This window comes from Mirounga angustirostris, unplaced genomic scaffold (assembly GCF_029215605.1).
Source record: "Mirounga angustirostris isolate CCGP_5_RB_7025 unplaced genomic scaffold, mMirAng1.0.hap1 SCAF_6, whole genome shotgun sequence".
NCBI classification, from domain to species: Eukaryota; Metazoa; Chordata; class Mammalia; order Carnivora; family Phocidae; genus Mirounga; species Mirounga angustirostris.
This window is the reverse complement of record NW_026991714.1, coordinates 9147079-9169050: the sequence shown is the minus strand read 5'-3', so window position 1 is coordinate 9169050 and position 21972 is coordinate 9147079. Positions and strand designations below refer to the sequence as shown.

Genomic DNA, 21972 nt, shown 5'->3' with positions numbered 1-21972 from the left:
TGTGCATGTGTGAGTGTGTGCGTGTGTGACAGTGGTGGGGCTATGTGTGTGCATGTTCACACCCGTGTGGGAATGTGTGTGGGTGTGTACGTGTGAGCACACGTGCGTATGCGTGACAAGTGTCAGGCACGTGGGGGTGTGCATCTGGGTGTGCGTGTGTGCGCGTGGTGGGGTTCTGTCGCGTGCACACCCACGTGAGAGTGTGCGAGCGTGTGTGCGCACGTGTGTGTGTTGTCTCCCAGCCAGACCACGGCCCCTCGGGGGCAGAGAGGAGCGCACTGGATCGCCCTCTGCTCCGACTGAGAGGGGAGCTGAGCCCGCGGGTTGGTAACAGCTGCTTGCACGTCCGTCGGTAACCAGCCGTGGCACCTGGGCCGGCCGCGGTCCGGGGCGGGTAGTGAGGCGTGAGGACAGCGCGGTCCGCCGGGGAGGTAGGAGGGAAGCGGCCTAGGATTGGAGCTTGCCCGGCTGCCTCCGTGGCCCTTGCCGCCTCCCTCTCCCACCCCGCGTTGGAGAGCAGACCCCCAGGCGGCCGCTCCCGGCTCCTGACGCCCCCTCGGCCTCCCTGCAGGTTCGCCAAGCTGCTGCTGCGCCTCCCAGCCCTGCGCTCCATCGGCTTGAAATGCCTGGAGCACCTGTTCTTCTTCAAGCTCATCGGGGACACGCCCATCGACACCTTCCTCATGGAGATGCTAGAGACCCCGCTGCAGATCACCTGAACGCCCCCCGCCGCAGCCCCCCCCCCCCCCCGCGCCAGGACCGCCCCTGGGCCGGTGTGTGTGGACCCCCACCCTGCACACGTTCCCCCACCTCCCACCCTGACCCCTTCCTGTTCCACAAATGTGATGCTTACAATAAAGAAACCTTTCTACATGTGCGACTTTTATAGGTGGAGTTTTGTACAGATGTTAAAGGAAGCCCTTCCTTGCCATCTGAGGGGCTGGGGTTCTTTCTGGAAGCTCTTGGAAAAACGAACCAAGCCTCTGTACATATAACTGGTTTAAATTATTTTTTCACTTGCCATGGAAAGCAAACGAGCGAATAATAAAATAATATATATGATGTTGGCACTGCTTGGAGCATGGGGTGTGTTATTGTGCTGTGGGGAAGTGTTCTCAGCGGGCGGAGGAAAGCCGCTGGGTGGGGAATGGGGCTGGGGTCCTGAAATAGTCAATCCCACGGTCGGGCACCCTGAGACTAAACCGGGCACAGCGCGCTTTGCCTCAGAGCAGCCACCCCCCCCGCCCCGCCCCGCCCCGGCAAGATTGGGAAGAAACATGGTCTTTCAGAGTCAGCTTGGTTTTTTGTGTTTGTTTTCTTCCCCCTAAGGATAATGAGTACAAACAGCCTTGTCCTGTTTGGGAGCAATTGAGCCTAAGGCCAAGGGAAGATGCTCCCTTGATGGAAGAAGATTCTTGGATCCTGGGAGTTGATAGGAGGTAGTAACAAAAGAAAAGAATTTTCTGTTGTTAACCAGCAAAAAGACCAGAGTACACCTAATTTGTTTTCCACCATTATCTGACCTTACATAGCCTGTTCTTAAAATGGAAAGAGAAAACCTCTCTCAGCCTATCATTTCCTGGTGGTCCTGGAGCCCTACTGTTTGCCGGACAGTAAGCTCCTCAAGGGCAGAAACTATGTCTGACACCACAGTTAGACTGTATATATAGCCCATCTTCTTCGAGTCATCATCCTGCCATCTGCAGGAATAGGACTTAATGGATACACAAATTTATACTATGATTTACATGACACCCCCTAGGGTTGTCAGTGTACAACATGAACAACTGCCCATGGCAGTCCTACTTACCTTTTCTGTACCACAGGAACCTGATCTAGGGCCTGGCACACAGCAGATGCATAGTAAACATGTGTTGTTGAATTGGGGTCCACGTAACTGGAATGAATTTCCTAAAGGGCATTGTGGATGGCAGTTGCCCCGTTCCCCATCGATCACTTGTCCTCTCAGAAGACCCTAGAGCTAACTCTCCAGTCCAAATACATCCATCCATGGTCATACAATTTTGGAGAAATTAAAATTGTTTTATTCCTGGGGAAAGTTTAGGGATCCCTTAGCCTTGGACATTAAGCAATGGAATGATAATCTTAATTAAGCTGTTTTTTTTCCCCTTCTCTTTTTTATCTAAGTTTACCGTGAACCATGATGAAAATGACTGGAGTGGGGGAGACTAAGACTTAATCGTAGGCTCCCTGGCCCCCCCTTTCTGCCAGTGTAGCTCACCGGCCACATTCGACTGCCTTATGGTAACATGTGGCTTCCAGGGGAATTCACCGTGGCCAACCATTCACGGGAGCCCAAGTGCCATTCTGATCCTTGATCCCTGGAGCGGAGCACAGCCTGATGAAGGTGCAGCAGGGTGTCTGCCCATCCATCAGGCCATGTCCCCCAGAACTGTTGTCCTAGAACCCCACTGAGCTTGGCCGGAGAGGAGTAGGCATCTCTCCCCAGGCTGGGGCTGTGACATTTGGGGCCCCAGAGGCCATCTCCTTCCTGACCCCATTCCCCTCCCGCCCCAAGATGAGCCACTGAGTGGATGTTCAATCTTCCTTAAGGCTCGACTCCACAGCAACCACAAGAAGCTTCCCCAGAGAGAAACCCTCCTCGTTCTGCTCACCTCCCCAACAAGAGGAGTCAGCCGTGGAGAGAACACATTGTCCTACCTAGCAGACTAGTGTTTGCTGAGAGCCACCATCCAGGCTGATGACACAGGTAAACAAAACCAAGGGACTCAGCCTCGTGTTCCCCAGGCTTTTCGTAGAGCCAGGGCCAAGGCTCTGGGTGAACGGAGGCTGGATTCTGGACACAGCCCGCCAGAGCCTGCTCCTGGGTCTAGCGGCTGGTGGTCCTGTGCTTGCGGGGAGGCTGCTCAACCTCGGTGACTCCTATTTCTTTCCCTTATTTGTAAATGTCAGTAATAATGCACACCTTAAAGGGGCACCTGGGGGGCTCAGTTGGTGAAGCGTCTGCCTTCGGCTCAGGTCACGATCTCAGGGTCCCGGGATCGAGTCCCACTTTGGGCTCAGGTTTTTGAGGAGATTACTAGAACATCCCATTCCACAGCCTGGTCAGGATCGCCCAACCTACTTCTACATAAGGAATCACCAAGTTGTGGTTTCTAGTTCTGCTTTACACTCTTCTTCTCGTTCGTATCTTCCTCGGTACAGTGGGAATCAGCCCCCCAGCCCCCCAGCAGCACTGACAGTGCAGAGCGTCGGGGGAAGCTTGTGGGAGCCGTGAGGCCCGCGTCCCGAGGAAGCTGCCACGCTCCCCCACGAGGGCGCCCGTGTGCCCCGACCACTGTTAGAACTCCACCTCTGATCTCTCAGCGGCTTCACCTCCTAGACCTTCGTGTTTGACTCTGTAAACAGGGACTAATAATGACACTTGTTCCCAGGGTTGTCGAGGGAACAAAACGGGGTGATCTATAATGGATACATGGCACGTGGTGAGCTCTCAATTAACTGTAGTTATACTATTATTGATCCAAATATTTCTACAAGATTCCTGTTCTGAAAAGAAAGTCCTAGACTCCGGGGATAAGCCCTCCCACCAAGAGGGAGAGCGTTGTCCCTATGCCTCACCCCTCTTCACACCTTCATTCCTCAGCCCTCCTGCCCCCCCCCCCACGGGGCCCCCACCCTCCAGGCTTACACTGCATCAGTGTCACGGTCCCCTACCTTCCTCGGATGGTCTGAGTGGAAGTCAGTGAGACATCTCATGACAGCCCTTCATACCCTAGCAGGGATGACTGAAAAGGTGTCATCTGTACGGTAGACATTTCTTGGCCTTGACCACTCCTGTTTGTCCCATTCAGTGAAACCAACCAAATGGCATTTGATTATAATTTTTTTTTAAGATTTTATTTATTTATTTGACAGAGATAGTGAGAGAAAGAACACAAGCAGGGGGAGAGGGAGAGGGAGAAGCAGGCTTCCCGTCGAGCAGGGAGCCTGATGTGGGGCTCGATCCCAGGACCCTGGGATCATGACCTGAGCTGAAGGCAGATGCTTAACAACTGAGCCACCCAGGCACCCCTGATTATAATTCTATGTCACTTCCTTGCTCCAAAATTTTCAAGGACCTCCTCTTGTCTATTAAGCAATGGTGGTCACCAGGGGGCCATTTTCCTCTGCCCCCCCGTCTGCCCCCAGGGAAGGTTCACTGATGTCCGAAGAGGTTGTCACAACTGGGGAGCTCTAGTGGGTCGAGGCCAGAGATGCTACCGAACATCGACAGGGCATGGCCCAGCCCCCTACAACAAAGAAGCGTCTGGCCCAAATGGCAACAGTGCTGAGACCGGGAAACTTGGCTGTAAAGCATCGTTACTGGAACAGAAAATCAAATGGGCTTTCCTGTTGCTTTAGAATTTTGGCTAAAGCCCCAAGGTGAGGCCAGGAGGCCCCCGAATGTTCAAGAGGAACTAATGGATGTACCCACACGAACTTACTAAGGTAGAAGAATTCTTTCTGTAACTTTTACCTTATATTTCTTCTCCAGCTTATATTCACAGAAGATTGGAATTTAAGAAGGAAGTTCCTAAGAATAAGGGGTACTTGGGGGCCGTGCTGTGGCTTTATCCCACTCCTCCAGGAGGAGGGAAGGACCCCCACCCCCAGGCCAAATGAGGACCACAGAAGAACCATTCGCTGAGACTGGACCTCTCAGGAGAGGGTACCTGTAGGAAGGGAGGCTGGTGCCTCCTTCCTGGCTGGATGCCTTGCTCAGCAGCAGAAACACCAAATCACCCTAAAGGGAGTGAGGGAGTGCTTGGAAGGGCTCGGGGATACTTGTGAACATAGAGACTGATGCCTTCCTCTTGACTAGAGAGCTCGGAGGACAGGAATCCATCTTGAGGGTGACAGTGGGACAAGGGAGGGGGCAGCAGTGTGTGCTCACCGCCTCCCCTGCACTTGGTCTGGTCAGGGTGTGGCATTTTCTGTGAGCCAAATTAATACTCTGGAAGGCGGTTGTGCTTAGAATTTCCCAAAGGTACTGAGCATGCGGGTGGCTCAGTCGGTTGAGCATCCAGCTCTTGGTTTTGGCTCAGGTCATGATCTTGGGGTCGTGGGATCGAGCCCTTCATTGGGCCTTTGTCAAGGCCAAGGCAAGGGGGCCCCAGCAACAACAGGCCGTGGGTTGAGCTATCGTGGGCAGTGATGAAGGGCTCAAACAGACACGGGTCAGCAGAACAAGCTGAGCCATCGGGTGGGTCCTTGCCCCACGGAATGCATCGACAGCATTACCTCCTTAAGAACGTTTCCCCTCTTCCCATCCTTCCCCCAAGGCCCCAATTCCCTGGTGGAGAGAGGGCAGGAAGACCCAAAAGAGGCGGAGGAAGGTGGAGGAAGAGGGAGAGCGTTGTCCCTGGGCCGGGAGTCAGGCCCGACGGGACGAGGCTTGGGGGTCCACGTGAGGTTGATGTTTGCATTGGCCTGGGTCTCTTACCTGCCAGAATGAGATGTTCTGAGCTTTGCGGGAGGTACCGTCGGCCAACAGGCAAGCAGCGGAGATCCCGTAGAGCAGGCCTGGAGGCTGGGGCTGGAGGAAAAGAAAGCCTTTTCCTGTGTGTGTCTCGCTGCCTTCCAGGGCTTCCCAGTACCAGCTGCGCGCGTCCAGACTGGGGCCACGGGCAGGCACCACTGGGCTTTGCGGTCTTTGCCCCTCAGCTGGGCGCCTCCCCCGCCCCGGGAGTGAGTGCAGGCGGCTTTGTGCATCAGCTACAGTGATTTCATTTCACCGCGGACACAAGCCCGGGCTTTTTAGCAGGGCAATCGAGGCTCTCTGTGGCTGGGCCCACAGAAAAAGTCGCCAGCTTCCTCTCTCTTCCACGCCCACAGCACACCCGCCTCTGGCCGGCTCAGCTCCTCCTGCAGCCCCTGCTGTCCGTCCGCGCTAAGGCCTGGCCCCACAGATGCGCCAGCCATACCCACTCAAGTCTGACTCCACCTGCAAGGCCAGCTCAGGCGCCACATCCCTCGGGCGCCTTTCCCGATCGCTCCATCCTTGTGATGTCACATTATTTTGTGTCTGCATTTCGCCCACATCCACACTGCGCTTGCCATTATGGGGTGGCGGTATATACAGCCGACGTCCCTTGTAAACGCCTCGGGAACACACATCATGTCTGATTCGTCTGTGTCTCCACAACAGCTCTGGACAGGGTGCCCAGCCCGAAGCTGGCATTCCATAAATGTTAGGTGGGATTGGTGCCTTTGGTTTCATCCCCAAGATGGCAGCCTGTCGCCAGTAGTTCAGTCCTGCAGGGAGCCCGGGAGCCTCCCCACTGGAGCCACGAGCCGGAAAACCAGCCTCGGGCAGATGTTAACAGAAGGTGTAAGGTCTCCACTGTCTGTCAAGTCACTTTTCACGGGCACAGTGGGCCGCGACCGAAGACGTGGAGGCATGTTCTTTGCCTTCAGGGAACTTCTAGCTGAAAACAGTACAAGGCACAAGGGTCAAGGGATACGAAGCAATGATATGTCCTGTAGCACTTCAGAGTTTACGAAGACACGTAAAGATCTGTGATTGTCATGTGGCCCGGGAGAAGTGGGCAAGAGAACTTTTGTTAACTTCCTTTTATTTATTTATTTATTTTTTAAAGATTTTATTTATTAATTTGAGAGAGGGAGGGAGAGTCCAGAGGGAGAGGGAGAGGGAGAAGCAGGCTCCCCTGCTGAGCAGGGAGCCCGACGCGGGGCTCGATCCCAGGACCCTTAGATCATGACCGGAGCTGAAGGCAGACGCTTAACCGACTGAGCCACCCACGCACCCATCGTTATCTTCACTTTAAAGATGAAGAAAGTAAGATGCTGGGAACTCAGAGAGTTGTGCCAGGACACACATGGTGGGGATGGGACTCAGCCACTGTCCCTGCCCATACACAGCAAGTCTCCCCCCAGCGTCAAGAACTTCGCACCTATATCCTCACTGAACTGTATATTCTGTGCCCGAGAAATAAGTATCTGTCCATTGAGGGATCGGCATAAACAACGAGCAAATATAAAATAAGGAGGGTGTTTTTTTTAAATAAATGAACTTGGACAAACACATCACATTTAGCCTTGAAATCTTCTTTAAGACTTCCGCTGCGATGATATTTTCTTTGGAAAGTTCTCTCTTCCATTTGTCTTCAGAGCTGCTTTAGAGGCCACCTAAGAAACATGATCTCATGGTTCTATATTAAAAACTCATCAAATAACAACAGGGACAATAACTACCCATGTGACCCCGATTCACACTCGACTCCCATCTACCCAGAACCTACTCTACACCAGACCCTGGGCTCAGTTACTTTCATAGCAGCTTTATTTCCTCTGTTTAATAGATTCAGCTCTGGATGATTTTTGGCTGTTTCCAAAAATCAAATCTACTCTCTCTGCTAGTGATAATTTGCCATCACTGATGTCATTCAAAAGACTGGGGCTCAGGCTCTGAAGGTTCCTTCCCCCAAATAAGGTCATAAGCCAATAATGTCTTTCCCCCCCTGGGAGGAAGATTGGGGCCCCTGATGTGGAATGAATTTAGGGCATTCCTGGGAGGCACTGCGGTGGGAGTGGAGTGAAAAGCACGCCCCCCCTTCCCCCTAAGGCAGGCAGGGATGGCGGATCTGGGAGAGGGAAGCAGCGGCTGGGGAGCCAAACGCTTTCCCAGCCAGCCTTCACCCCGTTCCATGGAAAACTCCATGGAAATGTCTCCCATGACAGTGTGGAGCACACAGCCATCTCCGACCACACTGCACTGGCCGGGGTCCAGGCCCCGGGGGGAGCTCCGCGAGGCGGGTGCAGCTGCGGGGACTCCTGCGACCCGCCCAGCCCCCCGGGACACCCGGTGCCAAGCTCGTTGGGCGCGGGCGCCCTCTGCTGCCGGCTCGGGGTATCACCCCCCACCGACCTGGGAAAGAGGCTTCCAGGAGGTCTGGGAGGGACAGAGCTTTCAAGATGGAAAACAAAAAGAAGGGTTTGAAAAACGAGCCTCAGGGAGACTCGGAAGGTCAGATATGCCCCCGGCCAGATGCTCACTCAGTGGAGTTTTAGTTTCTGGGCAAATGGGCTCCAGAGAGGAACCTCAAAGAGGGAAGAATGCAGAATCTCATGGGGAATGCCTAGAAGCAGGAGCGGATCTCAGCCGGGAGGGACCACCTCCTTCTCAGCTGCCAGCCCCTCACCAGCTAAACACCAGCTAGATGCAGACCTGCGACATCTGCCACGTCCCCAACATCACACGTGAAGTCGAAGGGTCAGGCCACAGCAGGGCTGGCTCAGCCCCTTACCCCCAGGCGGCACCGCGGACGCTCCTAGGACCACACCGTCCGCCCGTTAGACTTCTGCCTCCGAGGCGGAGCGGGGCCCTGGGAGCGTGCTTGTGTGTGCGCTTCCAACGGGACTGTGTTTTAGGGAAACGTTGTGGTCTTTGCTTGTGAAGGTTGTGAGCCGCTTATACTGCCAAGTGTAAACGTGCTGCCCTGGCCCTTCCCGAGTTTGCAGAGCCAGATGCACGTTCCCAGCAAGTGAGGTCACCTGCGTATCAGCTTACCTGGTGGAAAGAGAAGAGGACCAGAAGCCTGAGGTTTTGCGGCAGCTCCTCATCTGACCCTGGTAAGGTCTCTGGACCCCTCAGGGCTTCGAATCCCTCCTCAACCAAGTCAAAGGTTCTGACAAGATGATCTCTGAGTTCCTTCCACCTCACTGAGCCAGTCGTGTCTTTTAGAACTTGATGGCTTCTCTATTCCACAAGCTTCCATGGAAGCATGGGATCACCCTGAGCTCTTCAGTACTGAGCCCAGAGAAAAGCCTGAAAGATCCTATTCCTCAGAGAGCCCCGAATCTGAAGGATGAAACCGGTTTAAAACTGTTAAATTATTTACGTGAGCACTTGCTATGGGTTTAGTGCTCCATTAAATGACAGAGGTAGGAAGGTGGTTCCTAGCGCCAGGGAGACAGAATTAGTTTATCCTTCTCAGCTGATGGCGAAGCCGACCATCCAAAGCACCTCTTTTGCTTAATTTTTTTCACCTTTTATCTTCTCTCTCAGATCGAAATCCTCCCAAAGGTAACTATTTCTCATGTATTTCTAGTAGGTCCTTGAAAATCCACCTTCCATTTGTTACTTCTCCAGATGACATCAATGGGAATTACATAGTTCTGTTTTATGTGTTTTTAAAATGTACGTAATTGTTTGGCTATCAGCAAACTCTGTGCTATGCGCTGAGATCGATCAGTGATGCTCTAGGTAACCCCGGCTAATTCCTCCTGCCTGCGGCCCAGTATTCCAGTAAAATCCTCAGTGGCCTGTAGTTCTCTGCCAGGATAGGCATGCTTGCTTGAATCTCCTTGCTAACTTGTGTAGGAGTTTGTCTGGGGCATACCCCAGGATTAGGACTTGCCTACATTGTAGTCACATACCCACATCCCGAACACATCCACACTGCTCTCCAAGAGGTTGCAATATACATCCCATGTCTACACGTCTACACGATATATCCCATGTCTACATGTCCTTCCTAGCATTTGGTAGAGGTCAAGTGATTAATTTTGTGGGCTGCACATCAAGGGAGACCTTTCTCTGAATTGCCTTTCTCTGATTAGTAGGAAAATTGGCCTTCTCTCAGGGTCTTTATTAGCCTTTCAGATTTCCTATTCTGTGAGTTACCTATTTGTAGTGTTCTAAGGGACTCGACCAAATTCTTAGTGACCTGAAGCCCCAACATTCCCCATATATTTTTTTTTTATAGGAAACCAATGGGCTCAGAACATTGTTCCTGTTCTCTCTTCACTCAAATAAATCACAGCAAGATTTATATGCAACTTCCTCAGAAAGGTACATTTCACATCTTGGCAACAACTAGAGTACATAATGCGTGTATACATCCTATGAGAAATTTGGGGTCAGAACTTGGACCGGCTTGCTATTCTGCACAGCTGCTGGAAAACAGAGAGGAGCCTGCCTGTTTGATGAGCCTCAAATGGCCAGTGGGATTTTGACGGATCGTTATCACTGTCAGTCAGGTCTACCCTAACAGGCGTGCGGGAATAACCATCTCTCACATTCAGAGGCAGACACATAAGCACAGTCAAAGCCCCCTAAAAACTGGGGAAGGGTCCAGTTTTGCTTGGATATAGGGAAACAGAAATCTCAAGAAGAATACTGACACACGTATGGCAAATCCGAAGGCTGTATGATAGCGTGTGGGGTAGAGAATAAACGGGGGGGCCGAATGACAATTTGGAAGTATCCTGAAGTTTCTGTTTTGCTGCTTATCTTAATTGGAAGTTAGGCTTGGCCTCGAGGGAGTTATTGCCTTTTTTTAGCCAAATGCCTAATATTTGATTCCTTCTTTGTCCTTATTTCTATTGTATTTCTTGACTTCTTGTTACCAATTGGCAGTTTATTTTTATTTATTTTTTTTTGAGAGAGAGAGCGTGCACATGAGAGAGAGCATGAGCAGGGGGAGGAGCAGAGGGAGAAGGAGACTGTCCCACTGAGCAGGGAGCCCGTCGTGGGGCTCGATCCCAGGACCTTGGGATCATGACCTGAGCCAAAGGCAGACGCTTAGCTGACTGAGCCACCCAGGTGCCCCAAGCAGCAGTTTTAAAAATATTCTCTATATTACAACTTTGAAAGCTAGAGATGTTACAAGTAGCTTCTCCCAAACTAATACTACTTATTAACTTGAACAGAATTTTACTTTGGAGGTAGTAGTCAAATCCATTCCCCTACTTTAAGGCTTGCAATGCTGGAGTCCTGTAGGAGAAGTTCACTCCAGAGTTTCAGAAACACTTTCTCGTTCTGAAGTATGTACAAGATTAACCTAACGAGAGACTCAAGGAGCAAACTACCTGCTCTGTAAGTGATAGATTTGGCCTGGAGAACACAACGGGGCTCTCTTCCCACATTCCCGGACCCACAGCACAGGTGGGGAAGCTGGAGGAGGGACACGGCCGGTGGCGGGAGCAGCCCTGCTCGGGGCCGTCCTGTGGACCCCGGGAGCGCATGGCTCACTGCACTTGAACACGCCCAGGTCCAGTTAGCCGCTCAGGCCTTCACTCATCCACCTTTTGGATCCACCCCCCTCGAGGGGGGAAATGTGGCTGAATGTCTGCTCTCCCCATTCTCACCATTCAGACTCGTCATCTTCCTTTCCACGAGGAGAAGCAAGTGACAGGGTGGAAAGGGAGGCCGAATGGTCTCTCCCAGTATTTCTACTTCCAGTAAAGTAGCAGAAGTCTTGTGTCTTTAGGTTGAGAGGGAAATGTGAGATTAGGCACAGAGTAAAACAAGGCCTTTCCCTAGGCAATCTGAATAGCTTCCTATTACAGTTGAAGGGAATGTGGCTCAGAGAGGTTGAGTAACTTGCCCATGGTCACACCGAATATGTGACCACGTAGGACCAGCAAGTAGTGCAGCCAGAAGTGAACACTAGTGCCTAGAGTCTGCCTGACTGTAGAGACAAGCTCGTAATTTCCCCTCGGTTACCCCAGACAGAAGGGCGGACTCTGACCCCCTCCGTGCTCTAGCGCTCTCGAATCACAGATGCCCATGATGTTGGATCGTCAGTGTCCGTCTCTCACAGAGGCCTGGTTGTATTGTTGAGAACTTTACTCCTGAGAGCCCAGCGGGCAAAAGGGCTTGCCCAGCGCCACCAGCGACTTGGGGCAGAGAGCGGGCATCCACCAAGCGCCCCGCGAAGTGTTCTGCCTCACGGCTGGATGCTTTCAGCCTCGAGCTAGTGCTCCGAAGAGGACCACTGTCAACAGCAGAAGACCCAACACAAACCAACTTGAGCAAAAAGGGGAATGTATTGTCCCACAAAACAGAGAGGTCTGAAGGCAGGGCCGCGAGCACCCGGACGGTTGCCTCCTGGACTCCTCACACCGTCTCCAGGGCCTGCCTTTCTCCTTGTTAGAGCCATTCTTGGCAAGGGCGACCGAAGATGACTCCTGGGAGCTCTGCATGGGAATCCCTGCCAGCCGGTGCTCACAGCGGAAAGAGAAGGGTTTCTCTCCCTGCTGGATTCCCGGGGAAAGCCTGGCGCTCACAACCTCTAATCTGTTGGAACTGAGTTCCGGATACACCTGTGGGGCTGATGCCAGGAGCGGCGACCCCTGAATCACACGGGCTGAGACGGTGAGGCGGTGGTTTCCCAAAACTAAAAGGAAACTGAGGCATGGTCCCCCAAAGAGGTGCGGGGAGGCGAAAAAGCAAGGTGTCAACACAGCTGGCAAATTCAATATGCAGTCGTTCGCACGTATTTCTCTATTGCTAGCCCCCTCCACTCCCAGGCCACCCGTGTGGGGTGCCAGACACGGGGCCGAGGGGCCTGTGTACATCACCTCATTTCGTCCCCGGTGCGCTTCTGTGATGTGGGGACCACCATGATCCCCGTTTTCGTGATGAGGCTCTCAAAGCTCAGGGAAGTTCTATAACTAATTCAAGGTCACATGGATAGTAAGGTACAGAACCCAAACCCAAACTCAGGAACGCCTTGACTTAATTCACATGCCATTCACCACTGCGTCTAGGGCACAGAAGGCAGCTAATCCCAGGGAAAGAGGACTCCCTGCATTCTGCAGATAATATAACATACATCTCCCCCCCCTCCCTCCCCCCTCCCCCACCCCACTGTAGCACAGAGAGCACAAATCCATACTTGCACTGCCTATGATTTCTTTTTAGAAATTCTGGATTTCCGCTCTACTCACAGACACTTCCTCCCTTGGAAAAGGCTGACCACCCACATGAGAGGGCTGACGTTTTAAGGGGACAGCTGTTTTGGGGTTGTCCACAGCCAGAGAGACATTTTATTTGTTTTTCAGCTGAAAAGAAGGATATTCTTCCCCCAAGTTGCCCGGTTCCAAACTGGCTAAACCACTTTTGTTCAGATTTCCCGAGCAATTTCATCCTCAGGGTGGAAACAGAGCATGGAATGATGTGGAGCAAAAGGACCGTTTTTGGACAATTATGAGTGAGTGAAAATAGGAGGTTATAATGGATGTTGTCTCTCAAGCCTTAACTCCAGCGTTTGTAACCAAGAATTCTGTCCCTCAGGTTTTGGTGGTAGGAACGTAATGCTGAGCAGTTGTCTGGAACTACTTCTCGATGTTCAATAATTAGAAACAGTGACACTGACTCAGGGGCCCATCAGTTGGCTTACAGAGCACCAATTCACGTAAGAAAAAGAGGGGAAAATGTTGGAAAAATGTAAAGATAAACATCGAACAAAAATTAACGAATATTTCATATATATTTTAAGAGTGACTTGCATTTCTCCTTTCAAAATTGCAATGTCAAACATCTAGTATACATAAGTCCTAGAAGAGGAATGAGCTGGAACCAAGGATGAAAATTTTCCAGTAATGACGAGAAGGCAGAATCTCTTACTGGGGGGCATGCAGTCAATGGAAGGAGACAGTGTGGTTTAGGAGTGAGTCAGGTGACACAGCTAGGAAGTTAATTTGTCTGCAAAAATGTATTTTGAAATTTGGTCCAGGATGGGATCAGACATGTTCCAATTTCCTCGAATAGCTTTAAAAGCTGGAAAACACCCAGCTATTGTCCATGACTTAGACATAGGGCTTCCTGGAGGCAGAGAAATTCTTTTTTGGAGTGTTCCTTCCAACTCAGTGATTTCTCAGGGCCTTTGCGTCTTATGATGGGTGTGGTAACAAGGATCTGAACAGTAAGGGGCCTTCTGCTTCTCCAGGGAGTATTGTTGGATGGAGTGCTGGGGCTGGGGCCACAAAGACTGTCTATGCATTGAACTCCGGGCGTCCTGGGGAGGAGTCCCCCAAACCTTCCCCAGGTGGCTGACAAACAGTGCCTTGTTCTACCTCTTCTTTGTCCCCAGGTGGTGGGGGGCTCGCCAAAGCACGTGCCCATTACCAGGGGGGCCGGAAGGACCAGGTGCCAAACTTGGACCTGGCTCTGAGGTTCAGCGTTAGGTGGGCCTTCCGAGAAGTTTGCTCATCCAACGTGCACTGCATTTAGAGCAGACATTTACTCTATACAGCATACATGCAATATACATAAAGTACTTTTCCATTTATACAAAAATAACCATATACGGGTTTATATGGTGTATATAAATGCATAGAAGAAAGACAGGAAGGACTTGCTGAGGTGCGGCGGGTGGTTACTTCTGGGAGCAGAGTGGGGTTGGAGGCTAAGTGTGCTTTTACTTTTTACTCTACTTCTCTATTTCCTTTCACAACGAGCATTCAAAGGCATTCATACATCACTTCTGAGATTCCTCATGACATTCGTCATTTCTTTTATTAAATAAAAAATGCATATGAATTTGTTTATTTTCTGTCTCTCATGAGGACAGGGACTCTTGGGGGGATGTCATGGACGAGGGGCATCTATTTTTTTTACTATTGTATCCCCAAAACAGTGTCTGGCACTGAGGAAGTGTTCAGTATGTATTTACTGACCCAATGAAAGAACTATCGACAAAATAAAAAAAAAAGTTTGCAAAAATATGTATGTTCCAAATGCAGGGCTTAAGCCTCTGGAACAGAGCCTGGCTTATGCTGAGTACTTAATATGTGAATTAATTAAATACTTTGGTATGTAAAGCTTGCTGCTTGCACTTAGAGATTTTAAAATCCAGATGACCACACTTATAACCATGTTACAAAACAGATGATGCAAGGTCTCCTGAAGAGGGATAAGCAAAGAGCAAAGGGGGTCAGTAAAGGGAACTATAGTTTCTGTCAGAGGTAATCAGAGCAGGCTTCACAGAGAAGGTGAGGTCTGGGAAGGATTTTGAAATGGATATAACAGTTTCCCGGGGCTGCCGTAACACATCACTAACAACCTTGGGGCTAGAAGTCCCTAATCAAGATGCTGGCAGGCTGTGCTTCCTCAAGATTCTCAATTACGTCCTTTTGCCATCGAAGGTAATATTCACAGGTTTTGGGGATTAGGAAATGAAGGTCTCTTTAGGAGGCGTGTTTTCTGCCCAGCAGAGATGGAGAGAACTCTAAGAAGTGGAGGAGAGAAGAAAGATGCTCCTCGCTTCCTTACAGGTCTGTTTCTCGAAAGCACTCCCCAGTTGACCTTCTGCATGCGGTTCTCCCATTTAAATCTGTTCCCAGAGGACTCGACCTAAAATAAGAACAATTGGGAACTTTGTTTTGTGTTTAAAGATTTTATTTATTTATTTGAGAGAGAGAGAGAGTGCAAGCAGGGGGCAGAGCAGAGGGAGAGGGACAAGCAGACTCCCCACTGGACTCAGAGCCTGGCATGGGGCTCGATCCCACGACTCCGAGATCACAACCTGAGCCGAAATCAAGAGTCGGCCGCTTAACTGACTGTGCCACCCAGGTGCCCCTGTTTTGTTTTTAAATGTAGCAGTGGCATGTGCGAGGGGTGAGATGGGGAGATCTTCTTGGCAGAACCGCGTCTGATTCATTGGAGGACAGAACAGACACAGGAAGACCACGTGGGGTCCCATCAGAGGAAGCAAGGACCTGAAGTAGGATGCAAGTGCAAAGAAAGAGAACAGGCAAGAGAATCAGAGGCAGATCGGCCAGCGAGGCACTTAACTGGGGAGCGGCTATGAGGTGGCGTGGAGGTTCTGAGCCACTGGCAATGGTGGTCTTGACAGGGCATACAGGGCAGGGCGAGGATGGAGATGAGGGGATGGTGAGTTGGGGATGCTGGTGGGGCCTCCTGGTACACGGGCAGCGAGAAGAGAGGCCCCCACAGTGGGAGGGCTCCAGGGATGAGAGGGGAGGCTTAGGAAAGCACTTTGGGCAGAAGTAACCAGTGAAGGAGGTGAAGAAAGAGCAGATGCAGCTGAGAAGCCCAAGGGAGAAGAGCATCAGATGCTGCAGTGTGGCCCCAGGAGATCATGGGTGTGGGTCTGTATTTCTGGTCTGGTAGAACATGGATGGCTTGTCCCTGGCTGGAGTAGAACCTGGCTCCTCAACTCGGACCCCTCAACCATGCTCTCCTATCCTCCGCCAGCCCACACCCCCTGTTCCTTCCCCAGTGGGGGATGGAGTATGCAATTGGAAACCCAGATTACCATCCTTGGTCAGACCCCATAGAAGCCATAAATATATATTCATAGTGATAAAAATCCAGCCCAGTCACTACAAACTACAAGCCTGGAATGTATTACTCTATTTTTTAAAAAAGATTTATTTATTTATTTGAGAGAGAGAACACACAGAGGGAGAGAGAGAAGCAGGCTCCCCACTGAGCAGGGAGCCCAATGTGGGACTCAGTCCCAGGACCCTAGGATCATGACCTGGGCCGAAGGCAGACGCTTGACCCACTGAGCCACCCAGGCGCCCCCAGAATGTATCACTTTAGTTTCCCATAGAAATATCACCACAAAATGATAATTTATTGTTCTTTTTAGACTGGGTCATTTTGGTGAAATGATTCTTGGAGATACTACTTTCTTGTTCACTGATATTTATACAAAGATCTTTAAAATAAAATGTTTATTCTTTCCGAGCTGAAAACGTTGGCCTTTCTGCACCATCCGATGTGTTTTCTCTTGCAGACAAATAAGGGCTTTGTGCTATAACCTAGTTCCTACTTTTATGTCATCTCTTGGGATGCTCAGGGCCAAGTTTTGCAGCAGATTGCAGGGATACCTTATGTTCGGTTTTCTGGTACAATCGTTCTTCCTATTGCTCATTCACCCTGGCCTTCCTCCATACCAGCCCCTTGGTCTCCTTCCTTTCTCTTATTAGTTTGATGGCTAACAGTACCATTCATGACATGGATTTTCAAATCCTTTCCAGAAATTGGCAAGATGTAGAAACCAGACAGTGGGGTGATCAAGGTAGACTTCGGTGCCATGATAGGCAGATGGTTGAGTTATTTGGGGCCATGGGCCTACTCCAGCCTCCTCATATCACACCACAGAGGCAAGGTCAAGATATAGATGTGGCCCACGGCACCAGGATTGTGCGCCAAATCTGAGCCTCCCTGGCATTGTGCAGCACAGAGCAGGTGAAGGTGGCATGAGTCAGTCTCTCTGTCTCTCATTCTCTCTCTCTCCCAAATAAATACATAAATAAATCTTTAAAAAAAAAATGGGCACCTGGGTGGCTCAGACAGTTGAGCGTCTGCCTTTGGCTCGGGTCATGATCCCAGGGTTCTGGGATTGAGAAAGTGGCAGGAGGTTGCTGTGCCAGCAAGAGGAGCAGGGCAAGCCAGTGGCCACCATAAGTCCTTCAGGCAAGACACACTGGCTTTGTAGAGAAAGACCACGCCACGGCCACCTCCCTGGTTGTTCCTTATGTGGCTCAGGATCCGCAGAGAGGGATGTGGGAACCAGGTGAGGCTTTCTTTCCATTCTGTTAAGCAGCCTCCCCTGCGCTGATGATGAAGTGGGAGTGAGCCTTTGGTTGGCTTCATTGGATGGCTGATTTGCAGCGCGATTCCACTGGACTCCTGGGAGCCGGAATGTGCTCAGGCCCCCAAGGGGCCACTCGCCTTGCCCCCTGCTGTGTAGCCTGGCGCTAGGGCTGGGCAAGTCCCCAGCAGCCTGGCCCCAGCGCACCAGCCACGAGGCCACCCTGAGTCCTGCCAAGAGCTATGGGGAAGCCGGAGGTCTTCTCTGCTGGCTCCCTGGCATTGCTGTGGTCACTCCTCCAACCCAGCCACGCTAAGGCCACTGGTGTCAGAAGGACAAAGGCAAAGGGGAATGGAGGACCTGGAGCAGGGCTCTCCCAAGAGCCAGACCCGAGGAAGCTTTGAAGGTTAGCTACCTCGCGCTGTGCGGCCGGGAGGGCACCGCCTGGTGTAGGGGATTCCGAGTGAGAGCGATGTCCAAGGCCGAGCACAGGGACCCTCTTCAGGATGAGGCCTCTCGGGCCTGGGAGCTCCACCTGTCGGGCAAGTTTAGGCGCCTCCAGGAAGCCTTCTGCTTACTAACCTTCCCAGCCCCACCCGCTCTTAGCACCCAGAAGGGGAGCCACCCCTTGAGAAGTGGGTTTGGAGGCCCCAGGAATTGCTGGGGGTTGAGTGGCTGCTAGAATTGTGGCAGAGGCCTCAGACACGTTCCTCCCAGAGGTCTGAGGTCAACCGTGGGCATGGCTCGAACACCCATGACAAAGAGGACACCGCAGTGCTCACTGGGTGGCTATTGGGAGAGCAGAAAGGTGTCCTGGAATGATCTAGACCAGTGACACCCAAATCTGCCTGTGCATCAAAGTCCTTATAAAATTAAAAAAGCCTCTGAAAACCACGGAGGCCCGAGCGCTCCTGGCTTTGTAGAGAAAGACCAAAGCTCTACAAAGTTGTCTTTTTAAAGCTCCCCCGGTGACACTCATGTGCAGGCAAGGTCTTTTTAAAGCTCCCCCGGTGACACTCATGTGCAGGCAAGGTCAAATCCAAGATGCTGACTCCACATCTGGGCGGGGGGCCCAGAAGAGTGACTCACTGGGGCTGGCCGAGCCGGGCCCAGGACCCACACGTCTTCTAGCCCCTGGACCAGGCTTGTATCATTCCGTGACTATCATGCTGTCCCAGCTGAGGCCTGCCCACCCCACCCCATGGCACCCTCGGGGCCTTCCTGACCCCACTCGGCCACACCACCCCACTCGGCCACACGGTCGTGCTGTGCCTGCACTTTAATCTGCTTTTTAGGAAAGAAAAAAATTTTACTTGTCTCAACAAATCAAACTCTAAGTTATGGTCCAGGACAAGGACTGTGGGTGGGCCCCACGAGGCTTGGAGAGCCATAAAAGTGGGATCTCTTCCAGAGTGGGACGCATCAGAGTATAGTGGAGAGAGGATCAGGCCAATCAGCTTTGGAATCAGTTTTTGAATCTGAGCTTTGAATCCCGGCCTTGCTGAGCTTCAGTTTCGTGAAGTGTAAAACGAAGCTCAAAGGAGGACGTGTGATCGCACGAGGCAATGTGCGTATGGGGGAGCACCTGCCTTACTGGGTGGATGACATCAGGATAGGCTGGGTTTGCTGCCCTAACAGACCTCAAGATCTCAGCGTGGAAAGCAGGGCTGTATTTCTCCCACACACCACAGGCTCAGGCGAGGGGTGGTAGAAGGTGGGACTCCGTGGATGGTGGAGCAACCCAAGCTGACAGTCTCCACATCAGGCTTCGGGGTTCACATGGAGGATCACATGCCAGCTCTTAAATGTTCTTCAGAAGTAAGTGCATCATTCCATCGACATTCCATTGGCCAAAGCAAGGTGCAAGAATGCATCTAAGTTTGAGGGAGCTGCGCTCAGGAAGGGAAGAGAATCGGAAGCCTTGGAGAGCACTGGTCACGCCCACCGCCGCGTGTAAGGTCTGGTTCATGTCCAGGTGGCGCAAGAACGATCACCCAAGATGAGGGCCCAGCTTCCTGGGCTCCCCTCCCAGGCTGAATCTCATGCCCCGAAGCGCACGGCTGCCAATGGCCTGCTTTCTGCTGCATGAACTCTCCCGTCTGACTCATGCGCCCCTCCTCTAGTTGAAGACTGAAAAGAAACATTTCCAATGGTCACAAAAATGTCAGAGCAAACAGAACGAGAGTCCACGGCCCAGCCCTCCGGCTCAGGGCTGGCTCCTTCTGCCAGGGCTCATAATGCCTGTCGTATTTCTAAGTGGCTTGTGCTTGTCAGCAATCCTACTTCCTCAGTAAACAATGGAATTTGAGGTATGACTTACAAAAGATACATCATTCTTCAATACATGCTTTTGACATGAGGGCATCCGTTTACGTTATGGGTCCCCGAGCAGGTGTGCGCAAGGACGTCCGCGGTCAGCCAACCCCCTCTAGAAGAATCCTTACCATTCTCACTGGCGGAGCCCTGGATTCGGGGGCTCTCCCGGCTCTGCAGAGAGCAGCAGGTCCACCGAAACCCCCATCCATTCACAGAAAATCAGAACACTCGGGGCGCCTGGGTGGTTCAGTTGGTTAAGCGTCTGGCTTCGGCCTGGGTCATGATCCTAGGGTCCTGGGATGGAGTCCTGCATCAGGCTTTTTAGTGACTGGTTATATATGCGTCTTACATTCAGCTTTCCTTCTGGATTTCAGGACTCAGCGGTGAGTCAGACCACTCCTTGCTCTCCTGGAGCGGATGTTCGGGGGAAGGAACAGAAAGACAAACAAGGAAGCCCAGACATAAGGAATTCTATCTCAGGCAGAGCATATGAGAAAGAAAAGCGTACAGAGGAGGGGGTTTCCTGGGTTGGGGAGGAGAAGGCTATTCTAGAAGGGCTCAGGAAGACTTTTCTGAAGAGGAGCAACTAATCAGAGGAGTGAATGAGGAGAAAGTGCTGGTGATGCGATAGAGCTGAGTGGCCCGTTGAGAGGGTGTGTGTGTGTGTGTGTGTGTGTGTACGCACGCTCCCGTGTCCATGAGTAACAATGTCCAGGGCAGGGCAGGTTATAGGCCATCCTGTTTTGTGCAGATTGGTACATACATGGGGCGTGAAGTTCAGTGTGCGGTACAGAGGGAGGTCAGAGCAAGTGTCAAGGCCCTGAGCCAGGTATAGTTTGGCCTGTTTGAAGAGCAGCAAGAAGGTAAGTGTGACCTGGTGACCTGCTGAGCTAGGGGAGGAGAGGGAAGGGATGATGGGCCCCATCGAGACAGCCTTGTTGTCCACAGGAAGAGTCAAATTCTGATGCCCCCCAAATGTAGCCCCTTTCCAGGCTCACACTGCCTTTCACCGGGCACGGCACAGCTCTGCTGCAGAAGGGGCGTGGTGCCATAATCACTGTGGGGGGGGGGGGGGATGCCGGCCATCCCAGGCTCTGGGGTCCAGGCTCTGTGATGACCCTCGCTGTGTCCCGAGGGAGTTTGGCATCACTCAGCAGCAGGCCTGGGGAGCAGGTAGAGCCTCCTTTCCACCCCGCTTGCTTCTATCCACCCCACTCCACCACCCATCCTTACAATGCTTGGGGTTGTGACTCTATTTTACTCCTGGGAAGTTTCCAGGGCTCTTACAGAGCCCCAATAAGAGCCAGAGTGGTCTGAGAGAAAGACAGGAGCCCCTCCGTCTTTGGAATGGATTGTGCCACCCCAGAACTCCGTGAGTGGGGTGCCCTGGGAGCTTCCAGCAGAAGGTCCTGCTGGCCAGCCCTAAGGTGGAACAGGGGTTCAGAAAGCACACCCATTCTCACCCAGCTCATCCACAACCGCCATCTCCTCACCACACTCCATTACCCTGGTAATTGTTTTGCTTGGCACTCCAGGGTAGCAGGTCACGTTAGATGCTTCTCTTTCAAATATTCTCCTGACATCAAAGTGGAAGGGATGTAAGGTAAGAAGAAATAAATCGGGGAGGATTCTGCATGTTTCCCAACTGCTTTCATGTCTGGGATGTGCAGGAATGCTGGGGTGGGCACAGAATCTGTTATCTCCCCCAGTTCAAGGAAGGCTGGTGGGTGGGAGTGTGGTGTCCAAATGCAGAAATGATCTGGACAGATAGCAGGGCAGCGGGCTGCATGAAAGCAAGAGTCAAAGGCAAGATTTTTCAAATTGAGATATCGCGGTGGATAACTCAGGGCTGAGCCTGAGCCATAAAATAGGCCGACTGGGGGTGTGGGGGTGTGGCCCAGCAGTGGGAGGGATGCAGAGTGACCAGGGGTGTCCGCGGAGAGGGTCATTGCTTCTGTGTGACCTCGGGGGGGGGACACAGCCCTGCTGGAGCCCCCATTTTCCCACCCAGACATGACATCTTTAAGCATGTGATTCCTTGTCTCAGGTCTTGCTGAACACTTCTGACCTGGGGGCAATTTATTCTCTTCTGAAAAGGTAAAAGGTGAACTGAAGAACTAAGAGTGATTTCAGGATTAAACAGGGGTTCCCTGGAGGATGCCCTAGAAGGTGGAAAGGGTCAGGTGACAGCAAGAACCATCACCGCACTCAGAGGAGGAAATTTTTAGGGGACGGGGAGATTAGCACTGGTGGAAAGAGGCTGGTGACAGCCGGATCATAACATTTGGAGGGTTGGGAGGGTTTCGTTCATGTCTGT

The 21972-nt window shown here is 51.9% G+C and overlaps 1 protein-coding gene across 3 annotated transcripts in view; it reads left to right on the top strand.

The window, feature by feature from the left end:
• RXRG (retinoid X receptor gamma) overlaps window positions 1-1074 on the top strand; it is a 43699-nt gene extending 42625 nt beyond the window's left edge. For all 3 annotated transcript variants that reach the window (XM_045876819.3, XM_045876818.3, XM_045876820.3), the window contains one exon: window positions 572-1074. In XM_045876819.3, the coding sequence (XP_045732775.1) occupies window positions 572-719 (148 nt within the window). In that variant the 3' untranslated portion in view covers window positions 720-1074. The remainder of the gene's footprint in view (window positions 1-571) is intronic.
• The last annotated feature ends 20898 nt before the right edge of the window (window positions 1075-21972 follow it).